Source organism: Phyllobates terribilis, unplaced genomic scaffold (assembly GCF_046119375.1).
Source record: "Phyllobates terribilis strain yellow unplaced genomic scaffold, ASM4611937v1 Scaffold_1__5_contigs__length_1240528914, whole genome shotgun sequence".
In the NCBI taxonomy this organism is placed as follows: domain Eukaryota; kingdom Metazoa; phylum Chordata; class Amphibia; order Anura; family Dendrobatidae; genus Phyllobates; species Phyllobates terribilis.
The window spans coordinates 199,161,931-199,183,792 of record NW_027362761.1 but is presented as its reverse complement, the minus strand read 5'-3'; the positions used below and the strand labels follow the sequence as shown (position 1 = coordinate 199,183,792).

At 41.4% G+C, this 21,862-nt stretch overlaps 1 protein-coding gene across 7 annotated transcripts in view; it reads left to right on the top strand.

Moving 5' to 3' along the window:
- LOC141253135 (transducin-like enhancer protein 1) overlaps window positions 1-21,862 on the top strand; it is a 69,001-nt gene that overhangs the window by 8,749 nt on the left and 38,390 nt on the right. For 2 of the 7 annotated variants that reach the window (XM_073670903.1, XM_073670895.1), the window contains exons 5-9: window positions 6,498-6,560; window positions 13,329-13,433; window positions 19,067-19,117; window positions 20,075-20,279; window positions 20,909-20,925. In XM_073670903.1, coding sequence (XP_073527004.1) covers window positions 6,498-6,560; window positions 13,329-13,433; window positions 19,067-19,117; window positions 20,075-20,279; window positions 20,909-20,925 — 441 coding nt within the window. The remainder of the gene's footprint in view (window positions 1-6,497; window positions 6,561-13,328; window positions 13,434-19,066; window positions 19,118-20,074; window positions 20,280-20,908; window positions 20,926-21,862) is intronic. The other 5 variants (XM_073670905.1, XM_073670909.1, XM_073670907.1 and 2 more) reach the window with 5 other exon arrangements.

Below are 21,862 nucleotides of genomic sequence, written 5' to 3'. Positions count from 1 at the left end.
TTGGCCCCAATAAAATAAAAAAAGCTTAGTCTCCTACCGTGCTGGTGCCGTTCCAGCGGTATCAGCACTCAGGGTACTGGGGCTGTTGTGACATGTGACGCCGGCGCCAATTCAGCGCTGGCGTCACTGTCCCAGTCTTCGGATAAATCAAACATGAAGAGGAAGTGAGATCAGCTGTAGCTCTGACTTCCACTTCATGTTCGATTTGTCCGAAGACTGGGACAGTGATGCCAGCGCTGATTGGGCGTCACATGTCACAACAGCACGGCAGCCCCGGGACCGCAAGTGCTGACACCGCTGGAACAGCTCCGGTACAGGAGGGGAGTATAAGCTTGTGGATCAAGAGGGGGTTGTCCAAGTAGTGGACAACCCCTTTAAGTGTATAACTGGATTATTTATTCTGAAAGTGTTATGGTGCTTGTTCTTTATTCCATCTATTACAAGAAGTTAGAAAGGTGAGCTGTCAATTTATTGAAGAATGTAAGGAAATAAACGCATTAGTAGGGAAAGCTATTGGGATTTTCAGCCAATAGATTGGAGCACACGAGCAAGTTGCTAATACCACTTGTTTAGCAGTTTGAAAAATCCATACCAGTCCTGTCTGTGCGCTGCTAATTTCTTGGCATGCCATATCCGTAATATTAGCTTTCCATCCATAAGAAAATGAAGATTCATTTAATGTAGGCAAAAACAATTTTTTTTTTTTTTTTTTTTGTTTCATGACTGTCGTTCTATAAACCAGTAATCTTTCTTGAGTACCTTACTTGAGTAGGATTTTTGGGAGGCGCACGCTACGCATCTCAGATTCATGAAGAGGTGTGGACCTCTTCATGAATCAGGAGTGTCTGACTCCAGCAAGCACCTTCATCAAGACCAGCGTGAACAACATTGGTCTTGATGAATCGGACCTATGGTGTTAGTATAAATTGTGTTTAAATTAGCTTACTGGAGAAGCGGCTAAAGGGGGAAAATGAGGTTTCATTCTACCTGCTGCCGACTGCTTCCATTCATCGGGCCAGCAATTATTCACTATACAGTGAGCACATTATAATCACTCCTGCACACGGACAGGTTGCTCTGCAGCTGGAGGTGACAGGTTCCCTTTAATGATGCATTATAGACTTTTTAAAATCACATCTGGCACGATTAAAAAAAAAAAAAAAGTATCAAGTATGGATGAGGTTTTATGTAGCACCTGCTGAAAAGTGTATGTATTTAAAAAAAAAAAAAAGAAAAAAAAAAAAATTGACCATCGCTGTGGTTCAGAAATATCACTGGGGCTTTCACCCTTTGCGGTTCAATGTGCAGCCCAATTTCACCAATTCAACAATATTGGCAGCCATTTTCTCACTGCAGGAATTCGGTGGAAATGCCATTTGGCAAAACTTCATATAGTATTTTTCAGTTTACGCTTGTCCTCATGGAAGGTAAATGGGGACTACTTATGTAAAAAGCAAATACAGTGCTAAATGGCTTCCTGTCTGCCTTGATGATAAACTTGTATTGGCACCCTTTAGTGAGCAGTTATCCAAATAACGTGTTGGGGTATGGTGCCATTATTTGTAAGTTCAGCTGTCTACTGGAGAGCAGTTAAGCGCTCATTATCTTTATTGGTTTGTGTGGATTGTTTGGTCTCCACCACTTGGTGTGATTGCCAGCCTCTTATTAATGGTAGTATTCTGGTATGTGCTTGCTCTAGCTTTTAACTTAAGTAGTCATGCTATCATCTGTTGCTAATTGTAGCCTGTAGTATTTTTATGCCATGACTGATGTCTATGAGCCAAAGGTTCACTTTGTGACAGCATGACACCTGCTTGATTGCTGACATTTTCATGTGCTCAGTTAGTGAAAGTATTTTGAGTAATGCCAAATTGGCTTTTTTTTTTTTTTTTTTCTCCCCTGACCCTCACAAAGTTTGAGCTCTATATTGTGAAAACAGTGTGATGTCTCACAGACGTGTCAGGCACTCAAGGGTTATGTTTCAAACTATGGTTAAAAGTTCTGACATGCTAAAGATGTACAAGAGCAGAACTCGAGAGCTTGACAAGGGTCTCCTGCTGCCAATTGGCTTCATGTCAGCAGCAGTTACAGCTGCTAGTGAGCCGGACATCATGCTCTATAATGCTGGAAGAAGTGCTGTAGACCACATTGGGACATGCAGGCTGAAAGACGCCCAGACTTCATAGTTTTGCTCTGTGTAATTTTATTTAAGAAAGTTTTTTTTGTTACGTATTCTGTTACTTTTGCTTCAGTATTATTGCTGTCAAAGTTGACCTACAATCATTACAAAATGGTAAAAAGCAGTTTTACATCTGGGTGAGCTTCTGTACTAGATAGTCTAGATAGTTTTTTAATTTATTTTCGTCTGCCAAGAGTCTTGGGACTTGGCAGCATCCACAGTTGTAATTGTCAGTGTACGTTATTGGTTGTCCAAAGTTCTTAAAGGGATTATTCCAAGCGCAAAATACATTTTAATCAATCGTTCTTGAAATAATTAGTTCTATGATTGGATGTATTAAAAAAAACAATGTTGCTGTGCAGAGAGAATGTTATACATAGGCCCCTGCTATGTACTGTGTAATGACTGCATCTGATCATACCACATCTCCTGGGCAGAAGAGGAAGCAAATGAGTATACAGACTGGACAGCCGATTCTGTGAGAAAACATTTCTCTACCTGCTTTATCATATGTGAGTGTTTCTGCCACATCTCCAGCTCTCTGAGCTAACTCCTGTGATAAAACAGGCAGGGAAATGTTGACTCCACAGAAAGCGGCAAACTACTACTGTCTCATTTGTATAGTGAGATATATTATATTTTATATTATATAATATAATTATTATTTTAGTGGTATATGCTGACCATGTTCCTGCATTGGTCAGACAAAGGGGAACATTTATAAGATTCAAAACACAGAACATTATTATATATATTTTTTTAATTCATGCAGTTGTGGAACTTATTATTCAAAGAACTATGGATTAGAATGTACTGTACTTTATTCCCGGGACTACCCCTTTAAGTCTGTTGGTTGTTTTTAGAGGAAATATGCTTTTTATTTCATAAAGCCAGCCCAGAATGTTGTATGTGCTAGAAATGCTGCAGAAGTTTGTGTATTATGATAGAAAAGCTACAGGGACTATACCTGTGGGCATTATGGGTGTGCTATATTGGTACATGAATGAAACAAAAGTATGTAGGAAGGGCATGCAGAGATAACTGCTGCTAATCCCACATGCTCTTTGAGAACCAGCCTCTGCAGTTTGTCATATCCCAGTTAATATGGCAGTAAAGAGGAGATGAATGTGGCTACTTTCCTAAGCCTTTTACTCAGGAGACCTGTAAATTTGATTGGCTGCTCCAATTCCAGCAGAATCATTCGATTTGAGAGCAATAGAGAGATAAGATATCCAATTACCCAAATGATTTGCAGGGTTGGCCAACGTTGTCATGGAGACACGAGTTGGAACAAATTAAATTTTGAGCAATAAAATAATTTTAAAGCTCATTTGGGATCAGAGAAATTTGGCAGTGGCATATACCTGAATTGATTCTTAGCTTGACATGCTGTTTGACATTGATATACTATAGGGACCGCGGCTTCCAGATCCATATGATTTTGCTTTTAAATGGATCACTCCTTACTACTTCACAAATGTGCCTGTCAGTCACCTTTTTTAGAAAGTTTATTTTCTAATGCCAAAGTAAGTTTTGTTTAATGTATCATTTGACTGCTTTAAATATTCATGGCCTGCCTTTTAAAAACTGTTTGGGGGAGGGGCGACACTGCTGTGTTTGTGTGGTTTCTTCTTAACCAATCAATTAATGGATTCCTGGTTTACATAATGAGTGCCAAGCATTTAAGAAGAGTGGCGTGGATTTAAAAAGGAAGAACGCTCAAAGCAGAGAGCATTTTTCCCCCTTTCCCATATGTCTGCTGTTAGACAGATGGAGATGAAAATTGCTCTGAGGTCAATAAGCCATTTGCAGCGTTCTCGCTGCCTTCGATTTTTCTCTCATCCGCCACACAGATTATCTCAAATGATTCAGTAATGACAAAAAGTGCAACATTGACCTTTATTCCTTTGTGGTTTACAATGTTGCATAGTATAAATGGCAGGAAGTCCATTTTTATGTCTAGGAAGACTTTTGAGCTCTTGAGCCAGGCCTTTTAACCCCATGTCAGTTGATGAAGGCTTGTTGTGCCAGTATTAGATGTAGGTAGAGGTGATTTTCACCCACCCTATCAAGCCTGGGCATTGTCAGTTGAGTTGTGGTAACCATCTTTCTCTCGTGTATTAATAACATTACTTTTACTGTTTCAGGACATTGTCAAACCAGATGGTGTGTTTTTATTTTTTTTATTTATTTTGATAAACCATCAAAATGTAATCCGTGGGGCTGCGGCACCCGTCACCCCCGATCAGCAGTTACAGGTGCTGGATAGAAGTTCTCGGATTCTACCTTAAAATTGCAGCTCTATAATGTCTATATAGTGGCCACGGTTTGATCTGTAGTATTTGGCTGTGGCCACTTTGGAAATGACAGTTGCTTTGTGTTTTCGTAGCATCCGAGAACTTCCGTCCGGCGCCAATAACAGATAATTGGCCAGGGCACCGGTTCTTGCCTCCACCGATGATATATTGAAGGCCTTTCTAAGGATAGGACATGAATAAAGACTAGTGGCCACTCATTTAAGTTTCTGGTATCTAGGGGACATCTAGTGGAGATTGTGGAACGTTTTATCCATTGGTGGCACTGTAAAACATACATTACACTACTGGTGGCTCTGTGCATAGGACTCCCTGGACAGGTCCTGCGTAACCTGGCCATGTTTGGGAACAGTTGGGTTGGCAGCATAGTGAATGGTTGTGGGTGGCTGTGATCGGTGTTATCCACCAACAATGTTTCAAGCAACGACTGTGTATCACTTTGTGTTGGTTAGCAGTGTAAAAAGTGTGCATAAAACTGTGGTAACCAGTACCAAATAATTGTATTTTTACATGCATATGCTAGCATTTTTAGTTCATAGAGAATCTGACAAAAAAACTTTGTCATCCCCAAAAATTGTGGTAGGTTCAATACGGCACTATGAACTGAGTGTCATAATTCTGTTCCAGAGGTGGGTTGGTACTGTAATTTGTCCATTAGGCCGTGGGGAGAAGGGACTGTGCAAAAACTTAATTCTTAGTGATGCATGCATTTCTTGACTGTTTTCTTTGGCTGCTTTGACATGTATAATATCCTTTTAATAGTCAAATTAAAACCTTACAGTCCTAAGTGACAGGTCAGGGTTGTAATATAACGTTTGCCAAGAGTAGGCACCAAGCTTCCATTTAGGGGATGCCGTGATTTCTTCTTGCTAATTTCAATGATGCTTAACATAGGAGGACAGCTCTTGAATGGAGGGCACTGCTACCATGCTTGTCATTTGCAAGTAAACCGTGGTCCTCATTCAGATAGTGGGAACCAATGAGCGAGGTTGCGTTGCGGTCCTTTGATAGGCTGTACACTTGAGCCAGCTATTAAAAATGAACACACTTGAGAGAGAGTCGGCATTAAGAACATAAACAATTAAGGGCTCTTGAGGAGTTCTGAGAGCTGCCATACAGATACAAGAGCCGTTTTCCTGACATTGTAGGCTGTGGTTTACAGTGCCAAAGAACTTGGACAATTATTACTATTCTGTCTGCCAGAGCTGCTTCAAGCATGAAGGATTTGGTTTATCTTGATTTGCAGTGCAGGGTTGAATATACACATTACAGAGTTGTACTCTGGATGTAAAAACCACTCAAAATGCAACAGATACATAATTGCTGGTATCCTTGAAGCATTGCACTTGACTATCTTTTTGCAGACACTTTGTAACCGCATTTTGTCCTCTATGCATATGCTGATTTGTTTTGTATCCCCTCTACATGCTTTTAATATTGGGGTAGCTTAATCAGGACCTGGCATTAGGTCACAAATGCTTTATTTTATTTCCACTGCTCCCATAATTACTCCGGGTTTACAGTATATACTTTTTTTTTTTTTATATACAGTTTTACTTTGTTTAGTGCAAATTGTTATGGTCTTTATGGTAGCTGCAATCACAGGGTAATGATGCAAAGCAGCGCAAAGATGTGTCCCCAGAGAATCCGGTGAGCCACACCCCATTGGTAAAGACCATAAAAATTTAGCACTAAATTAAAAAAAAAAAAAATTCTGTAAACTTATGGTGAATGTTTTAAAAATAAAAAAGTTATAGATAGAAAACCAACTTTTCATATTTTTTTTTTTTAGAACTAGATCTGTGAATGTGTTTACAGTGTTAATATTCTCTCCTACCAGTTTTCACCAGCAACCAGGGCCATTCTGCTCCTCTTCTGAGTGACGTCACTCTTCAATACAAATATCCAATAATAGTTACTTTAATACATAGGCATTTTTCCTTTTTTTTTTTCCTTTTGTCTTTTGCTTTAATTTAGAATTTTTCCCTTTTTCTTCACCACAGACAGAAATTGCCAAGAGACTGAACACGATTTGTGCCCAAGTCATCCCATTTCTTTCTCAGGAAGTAAGTAAAATGCTGGCTGCTAAAGTGCAATTATGCTACTTCTGTTTGCAAATTAGTCAGCTTTACAATGTTAATTTTATTGCGTTGCATAAGTGTGAAGAACATCTGTTCTAGTTATGGTGTGTGGAGCCCCCTGCTTCTTTACCGAACAGATTGCAAGGCAGGCGATGGGAATGGAGAATACGGGCGCTTCATATATTATCTAGTGCACTATTCTAATTGCTTTACAAAAGCAAGTGGGAATGGGGCAAACTTGAGGAATGGGACTTGTACGGATAAAAGACTAATGCAAAACTTTAATGATTATTTAAGCTGTATGTAACAAAATAGTGTAGCTGCCCAACTCATTGATTATCATTTTTCGATATCTCGCTGAAAAGAGACCTATGTATATAACTTCCTATTCAGTTTAAAGTAAAAAAAAAAAAAAAAAAAAAAGAGCATTGGCCAGTTTCCCATGAAAATAAGGGACCTGAGTCCTCATTGCATTGATTCCAATTTATTGCCGTTGGTCACTTTGATTTGCAACAAATTCATCAGACAATTTGCAACTTTTTTTTTCAAGTTTGTTTAGTTTTCTTATGTGGCCTTTCTGGATTTTTTTACACTGATTCATGAAATATGACTTTTTGAAAAAAGTTGAAACTTTTCTCCAATAACCCCCCACGACAGCACACAGGAGGCTGTAACCCCACCCTAATAGAGACAGGAAATACGAAGAGGTTTAAATAGCCCCTCCCACATTCTCCCTCCAGTATTACTTCCTGTCCTTATCAGGGATGAAAAGGTCATCCCCGGTGTGCTGGGCCGGCGACAGGCACTGGGGGAAAGCTACTAGCCAGGCAGCAGAGGATCAAGCGGTCTTTACCTCTCCTCCTCAAGGCGCTGCTCCCGTCTCCTCCGGATTCGGGACCCCCTCCTGCAGTCCGCACTCTCGGGCAAGGTCTGCAGGATCTTCTGACTGGAGGCCTCTGAGCTCTCCGGTCCATCTCCTCCTCCTCTCCCCCCGCTGGATGCGCGAGCGATGCCGGCTCCAGGATGTAGAGCGCACGCCACTGCGCCGGAAGTGACGCCGGGCGGTGGATGATGACGTCACTTCCGGCAGTTTGCGTTCCACTGTGGACCGCATCAAAAAGCTATGGGGGGAAAAAGAGCGGAATGCCGCCAGTGATCAGAAATCTTCACCTGGACACCAGGGGAGGAGCCCTCTAAACAGAGGGAGGCGCTGGTCCGGTTGCCCGTAAAAGGAGCCCTGGACAGGAAGACATCTACAGGTAGGACAAAACCATGTCTGTTGAAGCTTCTCGCTCTGCATCTGTAGGTCCCAGTAAGTATGGCACTGGTAGTCCATCTCCCAAATGCAGGAAATAGTGATTATAGCTCCCCTCCCCTTCTCCCCTCTCGTAGGGGGACAAGGTACCTGCATCTGGAGAAAGTTAATGCCGTCACGCAGATGTCTCATCTGTACAAAAAAACTATCGTCCTCCCATAGAAAGCCCCTATGCAAGGACTTTACGGAGAAGATTATCAGGCAGGAACAACTTTCCTTAATGGAGGAGATAAAGGGGATTGTATGTCAGGAGATGAAATCCTCCTTAGCCTCGGTCACTCTCCCTACGCCCTCACCTAGTCAGGGTTCTACATCTACTCCCTCAGCAGCCAAAAAGAGGAAAATTAGCCTGCCAGAGGGAGGGGAGGAAAACTCTCAAGAGGAGATGTATATCTTGGAAGATCTTCCAGAGGAAAGTGAACTAAGTCCACCCCTTGATAACTCCCAACAAGCGAGATATTACTTTGCATCAGATAGCGTGGAGGTCAAGGAAGAAAAAGCGCCCCAAACCGTACAGGATCAGATGTTTGGGGGGCTATGTTCCAGGAAAAAATTAGTGTTCCCTCTACACCAGAGTATTAGAGATTTAGTCTTAGAGGAGTGAGAATCTCCAGAAAAGAAATTAAATACCTCTACAGAGTTAAGGGATAGATTTCCTGTAGACAATGAGATGGCAGAATGCTGGTCTGAAGTCCCAAGAGAGGATATCCAAATTGCACGAGTAGCAAAGAAAACTACACTGCCCTTTGAAGATTCCTCTCAATTAAAAGACCCCTTGGAACGCAAAATGGAGGGACTACTCAAAAAATCCTGGGAGACCTCGGCAACACTATTAAGCACCAACGCATTCTCTATGGGTGTAGCTCGATTAATGGCTCTTTGGCTAGATCAACTGGAGGAACGCCTAGTTTCATGCACCCCCAGAGAAGACATCTTTGCATCCCTACCGCTTCTACAGAAAGCTACGGGGTTTTTAGCAGATGCCTCTGCAGAATCCATGAGCGTGGCGGCAAGGGCATCTCGGCTATCAAACTCTGTAAGAAAAGCCCTATGGTTGTAATCCTGGAACTTCGACGTGGCATCAAAAATGAAGTTGTTCCATCCCCTTTAAGGGGAAATACATGTTCGGGCCAGCCCTAGATGATCTTCTAGAGAAGGCCTCAGACAAGAAGGCCCTCCCAGAACCTAGGAATGTGAGGAAGAGGCCCTTTCGTCCCTCCCAAGAGCAGACCCCTCAATATAGGGGTAAAGGCAAAACAGGACGATGGAGCTACCCAAAAGGTAGAGGAGGCAAAAATCTTTCTCTCCCAAAACCAACGTCAGAATAGACTATGACGTCAGGACAGTCGGGGGCCGCATCTCGAGTTTTCTCCCTCAGTGGAAAGAAATCTGCTCAGACCCATGGGTCCAGAGGGTTGTCGAGTTCGGAGTAAAAATAAATTTCTCCTCCTATCCTCCAGAGAGGATAAGGTCAACACCGCTCTCCTCTCAGTCGTCAGGCCACCCTGATATCCGGTCTTACAGACCTATTGTCCTCAGGGGTGATATCCCTGGTTCCTACAAGAGAGATGGGCACAGGACATTATTCCAGACTCTTCCTAATGAAAAAACAAATGGCTCACACAGAGTTATAATCAATCTAAGGCCACTGAATCAGTATATCCACTACCAACGATTCAAGATGGAATCCATCTGGTCGACTGTCTCCCTGATAGGACAGGACCATATCAGGGGGGTCAGAACACTTCAATAGTACCATGCCTCGACGACCTGTTATTAATCGGGCCCTCAGTACCAGTACTCCGAGAACATCTACAGTAGACCACTCCGATCCTTTCGTCTCTGGGCTGGTTAGTGAACCAGAAAAAAATCAGATATGGTTCCCTCCATGACAAAAACATTTCTAGGAGTACTATTGGATTCCCACAGCCAGATGTCATTCCTGCCCAAACAAAAACAGGTCATGATAAAAGCAAAAATCAATGTCCTAAGGAGCAGAAGATTAGTATCATTAAGAGACGCCATGTCGGTCCTCGGGTCTGACATCCTGTATTCAGATGGTGGCCTGGGCTCAGGCACATACCCGAACATTACAGACCCACATCCTTACGAATTGGGATGGATCCCCACGGTCTCTGAACAGGAGAATCCCTATACCACCACGAGTAAGGACCTCTCTATTCTGGTGGCTGAATGGAAAAAATCTGAACAGAGGAGTACCATGGATCCAGAATCCGCTGGTAACCATAAAGGTGGATGCCAGCAAAAAGGGATGAGGAGCCATGGTCTCCCAAGAGCTATTCCAGGGTATATGGACCAAAGAGGTGAGCCAACACTCATCAAATTTCAGAGAACTAAAAGCCGTAGAGTAAGTCCTCAGAGCAGCAGAGCCTCTGGTCCAGAAATCTCACATTCAGATATTTTCAGACAATATCACCACAGTAGCCCACCTTTGTCATCAAGGGGCACAAGATACAAAAGCTTAAAAGCAATCTCTGCAAGAATATTCTTCTGGGCCGGAGAACATCTTCAATCCTTCTCGGCTCCTCATATCTAAGGTTCAGTCAATATCCAGGCCGACTTCTTAAGCAGAACAAAGATTCATCCAGGAGAGTGGAGCCTAAACCCAGACTTCTTCCAGATGTTAGTCGAGAGATGGGGCTATCCAGAGGTAGATCTCTTCGCCGGACACCAGAACGCGAAAGTACCTCAATATTTCTCCCTGGATCCAAACGGCCCTTGCGTGGACGCATTCGCTTACAAATGGGAATTCAAACTAGCGTATGCCTTTCCCCCACTACCTATCCTTTCAAAAACCTTACAGAAGATAAGGACCAAAGGGACCAGAGTAATCCTAGTGGCCCCTCGCTGGCCAAAAAGAAGTTGGTTTGGAACGTTAACCAGTCTGCATGTGGAGAGCCCTCTAAACCTTCCTCCCATCAAGGATCTCCTTCTCCAGGGACTGATTCACCATCCGGATCCTGAGAGACTACACCTTACTGCCTGGCTTCTGAATTCCTGTTATTAAAAACAAGAGGCCTCTCAGAGAAAGTCATCAAAACTCTCCAAAGAGCAGGAAACCTGTAACGAACACCATTTACCATAAGATCTGGAAAACCTTCTTAAGGTGGTGTGCACCCACTCGCCCAGACCCTCATAGGGCTGATGTGGCTCAGATTCTAGATTTTTTTACAAGAAGGTCTGGACAAAGGTCTCAGACCTAGTAATCTTAAGGTCCAGGTAGCGGCGTTAAGTTCATACTTCGATCGAAGACTAGCGGAACATCAGTGGGTGAGAAGATTTATGACAGCAGCCACCCGCATCCACCCAAGAGTAACAGACCTGGTTCCCCCCTGGGACCTTAACATTGTTCTGAAAGGGTTAACCCTTCCACCCTTTGAGCCCTTATCAACCATAAGACTGGACAGGCTGACCTGGAAAACTGCTTTTCTGGTGGCAATAACTACAGCCAGAAGAGTGTGTGAACTACAGGCCCTTTCTTTCAACGAACCCTACCTGAAAATCCTGGAAGATCGTCTAATTTTCCCAATTGACCCTTCATTTCTACCTAAGGTGGTCTCAAATTTCCACAGATCTCAGGAGATAATCCTTCCATCCTTTTTGTGACAACCCAAAAGACAAACAGATGGAATTCCACACTCTGGACGTTCGGAGAATAGTGCTGCACTATCTTCAGGAAACAGAAGAAGGAAAGACCAGAACCTATTTGTCCAAACAGAGGAAAGAAAGCAGAAAAATCCACAATAGCCAACTGGATTAAGAGGGCGATTACGGAGGCTTACCAGATCCAGGCTCTACCTCCTCCAGCAAAGCTCAAGGCCCATTCTACAAGGGCGATATCTGTCTCCTGGGCTGCAAAAGCCAGAGCATCCATCGAACAGATTTGCAGAGCCACCACATGGTCCTCAATTCATACTTTCTCCAAACAATACAGACTAGACCTCATGTCTGTTGGAGATTTAGCCTTCGGAAGGAAGGTCCTTCAGGTTATTGTCCCTCCCTAGTATATCTTTGGTATACCTCCTGTGTGCTGTCGTGGGGGGGTTATTAGAGAAAATAGAATTAGACTTACCGGTAATTTGGTTTCTAATAACCCACCACAACAGCATGGGTAATTCCCTCCCCCTCGCTTATTGTTTCTACGACAGCTTGATCAGTAGAAATAAAAATTAATTTGAAGCATCTATACTCAAATACTTTTGTAATAACACTGGAGGGAGGATGTGCGAGGGGCTATTTAAACCTCTTCGTATTTCCTGTCCCTATTAGGGTGGGGTTACATCCTCCTGTGTGCTGTCATGGTGGGTTATTAGAAACCGAATTACGGGTAAGTCTAATTCTATTTTCTTCAGTTTCCCCCCTGAAGTGAGTTTATGCACTCCAGATTGAGCCCCATTTTTTTTGACTTTTTGCAAAATGTGCGACTTTTATGCTAAAAAATAGTTTTTGTTTTTTATACAAACTGTTGAAGGCAGAACAAAAATTGGAGGGCTTTGGCCAAAAATCATGAATTTTGTGCACCATTTTGATGCTTTTTTTTGCAAAAAAAAAAAAGCCAGTGAAAACCACATGTCAAAAAAGAAAAGTGACTTAAAAGAAAAAAAAGTTTGCATTTGTGCCCCCACATTGAGAGTTGCAGCCAGATGCTATAGATGGTGGTTCCTGTTCCAGCATGACTAAGATCGTTGTATTTGTTTCTATGGTTTTATTGGGTTTTCCACTGTTAGAACAGTGGGCTCCAGCAGATATCGGTAATGTAAAATAAAGCTCTTGGTTGCAGCAGTGATGTTACTTGGACAACTCATCACTATTGCAGCTAATTGCTGTGCTCCGGGTCTTGTGCAGACTACATCACCAGACATTAAAGGGAATCTGTCACCCCCTGGGACTTATCAGACCTCTGATAAGGGCGTACAGGTGATAGAAATGTGAATCTCTACTTGCCTGTATGCCCCATATTAGTGGGCTGGTTGCATTGAAACGTCTTATTATTCAGACCGTTTACCCGTTCTTGGGGGAGATGAGAAGAAATCCCTGCCTACTTTGCTATTTACAATATCCCCCCTCCCCCTCCACGTCAGTGCCCTGTGGCGCTCAGTTTCGTCTTTCAGATCCCGCGCATGCGCAAATCGCCTATAACGCAAGGAGCACTTTTTTTTTTTTCAACAGTGATCTTGTACGCAGGCGCCGGGGAGTCACTATTAGGAAAGCTTATTGGGTCTCTTCACTCATTCCAGATATATTACACACTTTATACTGTCTCTAAATCATGGCAAAAACTGCAATATGGGCACTTTGTGAATAAACCTTAATAAAGGTTAAAATTCTTTGAACTAGAGCATGTAAATTTACTTCGTTGTTTTGTTTGTTTTTTAACGTTCTTAGTTTTTTTAAAATATTATTTCTCTTCCCCGCAGCATCAACAACAGGTGGCTCAAGCTGTAGAGCGTGCCAAACAAGTGACCATGGCAGAGCTGAATGCCATCATCGGGGTACGTGGCCTTCCAGGTCTACCTCCTACAGTGTGTATAACCAGCTTTCTTTACTCATTTAGTATGTCTTATGTTCTGTTTGTCTTATTGCATAGGGACTCCTAACCCTTTTCGCTTAACTTTTTTTTTTTTTTTTTTTTTAGTGTAGTCCCCATACAGTTCATTCGGTGTAACGTATGGTTTAATTACTACCTGTGTGTTCTGGTTTACTTCCATGGACTTGAGTACATGCTCAAATGTGTCATTTAGGAGTTAGAAGTGGGGTCATTTAACTTTTAAAGGGCTATCCTTATTTTTTTATGATTATGTTATGACTTGAAGATGTGGCTCCCACTTTTTTGGGACCCCCTCAAGATCCCTGTTCTAGAGATCTCTAGAACAGGGCTCTTGACCCCTATCTCTACTGGTAAAGCCGCTAATGGCCTTCACCCTCATGTAGAGAATGAATGGAGAGGTGGTGACTTTCTTTTCACTTATGTAGGAGTTAAAGGGGTTGTCTGGTCTTATAACAAGTCTCCAGTCAGACTGCACACTTCGGAATCCTTACAATGCGTACCCAGCATTCTGTCAGAGTTCACCAGGATTGCTGCCGAGAGCAATTTGCATGCTTCCATCCATATTCTGACTAGAATGTGGCTTGAATTGGTCAAATGGTATACTTGCAGTCCCATGACCTTACTGGCATTACCAGAGAATCCGGACTGCATGCAGTGTGCACACTGTAAGCATTCAGAAGTCTGCAGTTATTCTGTGACTGCAGACTTTTAGCAGAAAACCCCATAACCTCTTTAAGTGACCAAGCTTGCTCAGTCATTTTGTCATACAGCTGCCCTACTCACTGAGGGGGGGATGGGGTTGGAGAAGACCCATTCTGGTAATGAGTTTGGGTCCATGGATATGCCAAAAAATGTCTAAAATCAGAATACTCTCAGGAGTTCTTATCTTGGCTGCCATTTCAACATTGTTTGATTCCTAAATGTGATTATGAATGCACTAGAGGATTTAAGGCCATTGTTGACACATTTAATTTGTGGCCAACTTGACTCCTCTCTCAAAATGTTCCTCAGTGGTACAGTGAATGGGATAATGAGGGGGCTGTCCTGATACAGGTATTTAACCAAAGCAAGAACTAGATAGGGAAGGAAATTGTATTTAAAAAAAAAAAAAAAAAAACTAAAAAAAACCCCTTTTTAATCCTTCACTTTTTTAGCTTGGCTTTAAAAACTGCATTTGTGAGAAGGCACTCAAGTGTGAGGACTGTGACTTTATTTATCATAAGATTGTGCCAAATTATTTGCCCTGCATACTGTGTCCAGTGTTATGGATAGTAATGATTGAATGTTGCAGCTTTCTATGCGGTGGTTGTTGTTTTAAATGGATTTCTTTCAACTTAATCCCTTTTAAAGCAGTGGAGTTGACCAGGTTGGCTTGGGAATATTATATATATATTTTAGATGGCTTCAACCCTTTTCAGGAAATTCATAAATGAAAGTAACTAATTTTTACCTTTTTATTTAATAAATCAATAAAACACAAGATATATTACAAAGTTGCTTATTTGTATCAGAGAAATCTGCTTCATTCTCTGCCAGGGCTGATCATTCTCAAGTAAAATCTGTATACAGTGAAGACAGGTTTTACTGTACTGTGAAGATGGCAGCTGCTACTGATTCTCAGAGAGGAGAGACTGACTCTCTAGTGCCCCTCTTCTTCTCCTCCCTGCTTGTTCCTCTCCCTTCTACATAAAATCTTATCAGTATTAGCTATCCTCTCTTATCTCAGTAATGGAATAGTCTGCCTGCATTGAATACAGCTTTTACCCATGAATTGAGAATGAATGATCAGTGTATACTATTGATTTATGAAATCTTCTTTACTGTTCTCACCATAGACTCCCATTGTCGTTTGAGTCATAGGAGCCCCACAATCTTCCATCGACTTTGTTAGCTTTAAAGAGTAGATTGGCGGCGTCCTCATATTGAGCATCAGTGCCCGTGACATGTGCCACAGTTACATAAGCAGAGATCCCATCCACATTGTGTCCTAGGCCTACCACTAAACCCCCGCTGTGCTGCTGGTTCACGCACAACCAGCAGATTTGATACAGTAATTTCATCTGAATGGACTTTTAGTTGGGAAATCTTTTTGGGAATTTTACCTTACTAGTAACAAAAAAAAAAATCCGCAACCTGCTACAGTAAGATTAAAAAAAAAATAGATTTCTTACTTCCAGGAGATTCGAACCTTATGGTAAACCTTTCTTAAGCAATTTAATGTCCTTTTTATTGTTAACACTCGCTAATGGCCAGGAATGTTTGGTTGTGGGCAATTAGGATGGGACTACAGAGCCCTGATCTCAAGGTTCCAGGACCCTGATCTCGGAATTTCTGGACCCCCAAAGATCAGCAAGTTGTTCCCCCATCCATTAAGGGGTAATTTTTTTTTTTTTTTTTTTTTTTTTTATTGTGGTGGAGGATGTGGGTGGTAATCCAAACTTTTAGAAAGGCGCCAAGTTCTATTTACAGCCCAAGATTTTCAACTAAGTATATACGCAAAATAGTTACTTTTATTTGACTAGACCATTAAAAACCTGACCATTGCTGGCATAGGTAAAAACCACCCCTTAGTGGGAACTGTATAATGGGCGCAACCCAGGAATTAAAAAACTGTTTGAGTGAGAGATCCAATGAACATAATAAATGTCTTTGTCATCTCATTTGAGGACCCCATTATGTATAGGTGACACAGTGCAGAGTGTTAAAACTCCCCTTTCAATGACAGTGCAAATTGTTCCCCTTGGTTGATAGAAATTGTTGGTCAAACCCCAAGGGGCTATTACATCAATGTCCAGTCCTGAAATCTAGAGCTGGATTGAGCAGCCGGTCTGTGCTTATATATTTAATTGCTTGACATGATGGTGTCTTGCAGGTTTTATTGGGCGCTTTTTCCCAGTCTTTGTATCCCTGCTTTTTAATCTGTTTATTGCTTAATTCTGCCTCCGTGAGACTGTCAATCAGCAGTTATTTGTTAGGGCGTTAATGAATTCACTGAACCATGCATTCCTCCCTCTGTGTGAATTCAATTATTCCCGCCACATAGTCTAGAGTATTTCTGCCGGGTCTCTGGCCTCCCAACGCAGGCAGAAAGAAGTAGCCGAATCAAGGAGCTGTCCTTTCTGATTTTATTCATGTGAGCGGCTTGAGCTGATTCAGATTACTCATTTATCAATTTATGTTAATTGCTTGTGAGAAGATGCCCTGCTGGTCTTTATGGTTCCCTCAGACACTTTGTAATGATAATTAGACATGCTGCTGTATGGATTAACAGTGCCATAGTCCGGTGACGTCTGCAGACAATGGGACCAGTTAATCCATCTGTGCTTAAAATTACATCCCAACTGGAGACTGAAGGGAAAAAAAACCCTAAAAACGCGGGAGGATTAGTGCTGGTAAAAGAATGAGTCTCAGCTTGAAAACTCTCCTTTCATCAGTTTCTCAATTGCAGATCTGCAGTTGCTTTGCCTGTGGTAAGCCATTGGCAGTCAATTAGGTGAAATAAACTGGGAGGGTGACCTTCATTTCCTTTTAATAGCTTTTTCCTCCCTGAAATGGGGAGCTTCAGTGGATTTTCAGCTTACGTTTTATTCAAGCCGCTTTATTACACTTGACAGCTTAGCCTTGCATAAACATTCCCTCCCCTAACCTTCTTCACTCCGCCACCCCCCCCCCCCCTTAGCACCGCTCTTCATTTACATCGCCCACTCCCCAAATGGTGAGCTTACTTTACATCTGAAGCGCTGTGGAGCAAATTTAAATCAATATACGTAATCCAATCTGTGTGCAGGAAGATCCATTTCATTTATTCTGCATGAACACTAGTATTACGGCGCTGATCATCCTCTATTAATACTGGCATAGTTTAATCTTTGCCCTATTTAAATATGATTTGTCAATTTGCATATGTTAAGTGATCAATAACTCTATGGCGCCACGCTGTAAGTCTCATTTTCCGGCATATGCTTTCCTTGCTTCAGAGTCTTTTGTGCTTCCTGCAGAGTCACAGGAGCATAAAATTGGGTTGACAATTCGCTGGACCTTTGCTCCCCTTCATTGAAAATGCAGTGTGTCAACCTGTATCCCTGGAGGGGAGGGGATGTGAGGAGCCTCTGTTGCTAGAAGCAGCAGCTGCATTGGAAGTATGCACTGGCCGGTTTGATAGCAGCTGTCAGTATTGTTGAGCAGGCAGACTTAGCAGACAGAACAATGGAGGGGGGGCACGCTGCCGAGGAGCGGTGTCTTTCACGCCAGAAAAAAAGAAATAGTAATTTAACGGTTTAGACACCTATTAGGAGTGTGAAAGATCATGTGTTTTCTCATGCAAATAAGTCAGACCTAATTCTCTGATCAAGTTAGGCTCTGCTTCCCAGCAGCAGACCATTTGTAATGACTATTTCTGCAAGGCAACCTCATTTTTATTCCTTTCCTAAACATTCATTACAGGATATAGAAATATTGATATGCGCCAGGGCTTTTAGCTACTTATATTTTTTATTTGTTAAATATTGTTCTTTGCAAAAAAAAAGTGCCTTCTAGCTGGCAATCTATGCAGCAAATGAGGTCGAATAGGTTTGCTGGCACCGGCCCTTCGGCAAGCTGTGATCATTTCTTACATAATGTATTATGATTGAGCATTCTGTCAAGTGTGTTTGCCTGCACTGAGCCAGCATCGGCGGATTGAGTTGTCTGTCGCCTAACAGGCTCGCTTTGCATGAGGTGATTGGCTAAAGGATTAGCAAGATGCTGGTTTATGTCGCTCCTTGGCTGTGGTTGCCAGCTATATCTAGGATTGTAGTGTGTGAAGCTTAAGAGGATGAGGTTAACCTCTTGAGGGCTTATTTGTGTGAGTATCTAGTTAATCCTTGGAAAGCCTATAAATAACTAGGTTGCATATATTGTATTACATGAGGAATGGAATAATATATGGCAGGTGTAGTAACGCTCCCACCAAGTTTAAAAATTGATTCCCCTCCCCCTTCCCTTTAGATCCTATTGTTGAAGGCCTCTTATTAATATGGAAGGTTTGAAAATGCCGTTGTCATCTGTTAAATTTAATCCCGGTCTGCTTTCATCTTTTCTCCAGTTTGTAATCTGTTGGCTTTAGTCTCCAATCCCTAGATTTAGTATCAGCTATCCACTGCAGACTGGTTCCAGAGCGCGGTCTCAATATTGGGTGTAGTATTACATGTTAAATTAAGCTCGATAATCTGTTCCCTGCGACTACTACATACTGTACATGGAATTCTGATCAATTGTAGGGTCTTCAATTCGCGTAGTATTTTTCTAATGGGTTTGCTGTTTATAAATTTGGCTGTATAGAAACTATTGCACTTCCTGTGCGATCACCACTTTTTACTAGTGATCTCTTGATGAGTTTTCTCCTTGCTGGTCTATGTGGGTGGGGAAGGTCGTTCATGTGGTTAGAACATTGTGGCTGTTTTTGCCTGCTGCAATAGTCCATTACTCTTATTTGCCTTGTTGATGCAATTGTATTTGAGATTTGTGACAATTAACTAACCTGCTGTTTATATATTTTTATACCAAACGTGTTGCTTATACAATTGCTCAGCAAATGACTGGTTTAAAGGTTTCTTTATGTACACTTAGGTGGCAAATGTACCAGTTTTATCTGCTCAACATCTCAGCCGGCTCAGCCAAGTTGGTAGTTTTTTAATATATTTTTTGTGTACTATCTGTTTGCATTCATCTTCTGATATATTGTATGGTACTCCATTGCATACACAGCTATTCTGTTTTTTTTATCTGAGTGGTTGCCTGAGAGCAGAGAACTTGGTTGTGTTCTTCCTGAAATGGCGCTATCTTGGCCATATGTGGAAATTGGTATTAAAACTTTGCCCAATTCACTTGAATAGGTTTTAGCTGCGATACCGGATGCATCTCATAGACAAGTGTGGTTTCTGAAAGAAAGCAGCCATATTTCTTCTAATCTCGTTTTAGTATGGACGAATTGACCTTTTTTAGTTTACATTCCCACAAGGAGCTTTTGATGAGTTTTTGATGATGCAGATTTTCTGCACCCATTAAGTAAAATGGATTGTTTGAATTTTTTTTTTCAAAAATACTCAGCATAGAAAACTCATCATGAGAACGTAGCCTTAAGGTTGGGTTCACATCACCTTTGGAACACATGTTCATGACCCTTTTGGGGGCTTCATCTGAACCCTTAAATCAGTGTTTGGATGTGTCCGCGATGGAGCCATAGACTTCAAATATCACAGTCCTAAACATCTAACTTGAGATGTAGTTTGGGGTTTTATTTTTTTGAGGGGGCTATAACTGTGCTTTAGTTTCCAACGTCATACGGAGTCCAGAGTTGCATGTTTTGGACTCCATTGGATATTTTAAGTCTGTGGCCCTATCCAAATCCAATAGTTGCAGGGGTTCGGAAAGAACCATTGACTGAGTCATGAATGTGGGGATGAAACATGTGAATGTACCTTTTTAGGTGTATATGGAATATATCTAATAAGTACTAACTTGCTTGTTAATCCAGTTTGTGTTCTCCACAATGCGTTTTGTCCTTTCCGTCTAACTCTTGTTTTTTTTTCCATTTCTCCTTGGCAAACCCATGTGTGCTACGAATCTCTACAACAGCAGCAGCAGCTACAAGCTCAACATTTGTCGCATAGTCATGGACCACCAGTGCCTCTAACTCCACATCCATCAGGACTCCAGCCCCCTGGGATTCCACCTCTAGGCAGCAGCGCCAGCCTTCTTGCCCTTTCTAATGCACTTGGAGGGCAATCTCACCTTGCCCTAAAGGATGACAAGAAGCATCATGACTCAGACCACCATAGAGGTGAGAGGCATGGCAAGCAGTTGTAGGATTTTTTTTTTTCTTCAAAGATTCTTTATTACCATTTGCATTTTTTTTCAACCTTTTTTTGCTAGATGATCCTCAAAAGGAAAATTATACAATGCACTGTGTAACTATGCTATTCCATAACTGACTATACCAACCTAGTCGCATATTTCATAGCACTTAAAAGTAATGAGCAACATAGCTCTACTTTGAGAATGAAATACTGTGGATAACTTGGGCTGCAAGTTGTTTGTACGGGATGTAGTAATCCCAATTTAAATTGATAGTTTGTATAATCGATTTAATAGAAATTGTAAAATCTGCAAATGTATTTGCATTGTTATCAAAAAAATCAATTTTGTTCAATTTATTTTTGTCACACTTTTTTTCAAACTGAACTGCAGCAAAAGCTACACCATATTGTCTGCAGTGGAACAGGCACAATTGCACTTTTAATTCTTGTTTGGCTGTCTATGTAAAATGTAAATGTGATTTATAAATGGATAATAAAACGCCCTTTAAAAACTTCTATGACTTCTAATTTGTCGTTTCTTTTTTTTTTTGTTTGCGTTATGCTTCTTTACCACAATGGACATGTCTGCATTTCTGGGTTTCCTCATGAGCAGAGAGAGAGCCAGGAACAGTAAGTAATGCACTTCATGCTTACATGCTCAGTCATCAAGGGGTGGCCATTTAAAATGATGGGTATCGACGTCTAAATGGGTTTTATTTGGTTTCTTTTTGTATAGAAAAATAAATTTTTATTAGAAGAAACTGATAGCTTTAGAATGAGGTACAGAACATGGTGAGCCCAGGTTCACACAGGCATCATGGGTGCCACTTTTCAATGTCCGTAGATCAACCTCACCTTCTCATGGGTTCTTCTAAACTTGAGTCGAAATCACCATTGCGTTCTGAGCTTTGTTCTGTTCACTAAAACTGCTGGTGCAATATGGCTGCCGAAAAAAAAACAACTGTTTTTTTAGAGAGGACTGGAACAAGTTTAACTTCATGGGTGTATTCCACGATTGCTCTCTATTTTTTTTTTTTTTTTCCTCACCTTTTTCAACATGGATGTTAATTATGAACGTGGAAAAGTGTGTTGCTCCTTTTATCGTTCTATTTTAGAAATTTAGATGTCAGTCTGTGCAAAATGACTTCAAGGAGCTTTATAAAAAATACTGTATTTTGCTACCATCAACCACGGCTAAACATTTTACCAACTGTAGATACTTCCACTTTCTCTAATTTCACCAAATCTGCTCTGAAGACTCCTACTGGTGAACAGGCCACTACTCTTTTTCACAAAATGTGGAGGTTTTAAGTGGTTTCATAACAATTCTGAAATATGTTACTCTTTGAATGGAGTACATGAGATACCTAAAAATGCCAAAGATTTAAACTTTTGCCTTTTTTAAGAGTTATTTGAGGCTTGGAGTTTGGGTTAAAAATGGGTGAGAAAGCAAGAACAATCAGTTAAAGAAATTCACACTTAATTTATTAGTTTTGCAAAGGTCCTTTAAAAGCTGACACTTTTATAGGTCTTCCACATCTCTGTTAGGAGTTAGTATCCCTTTGAG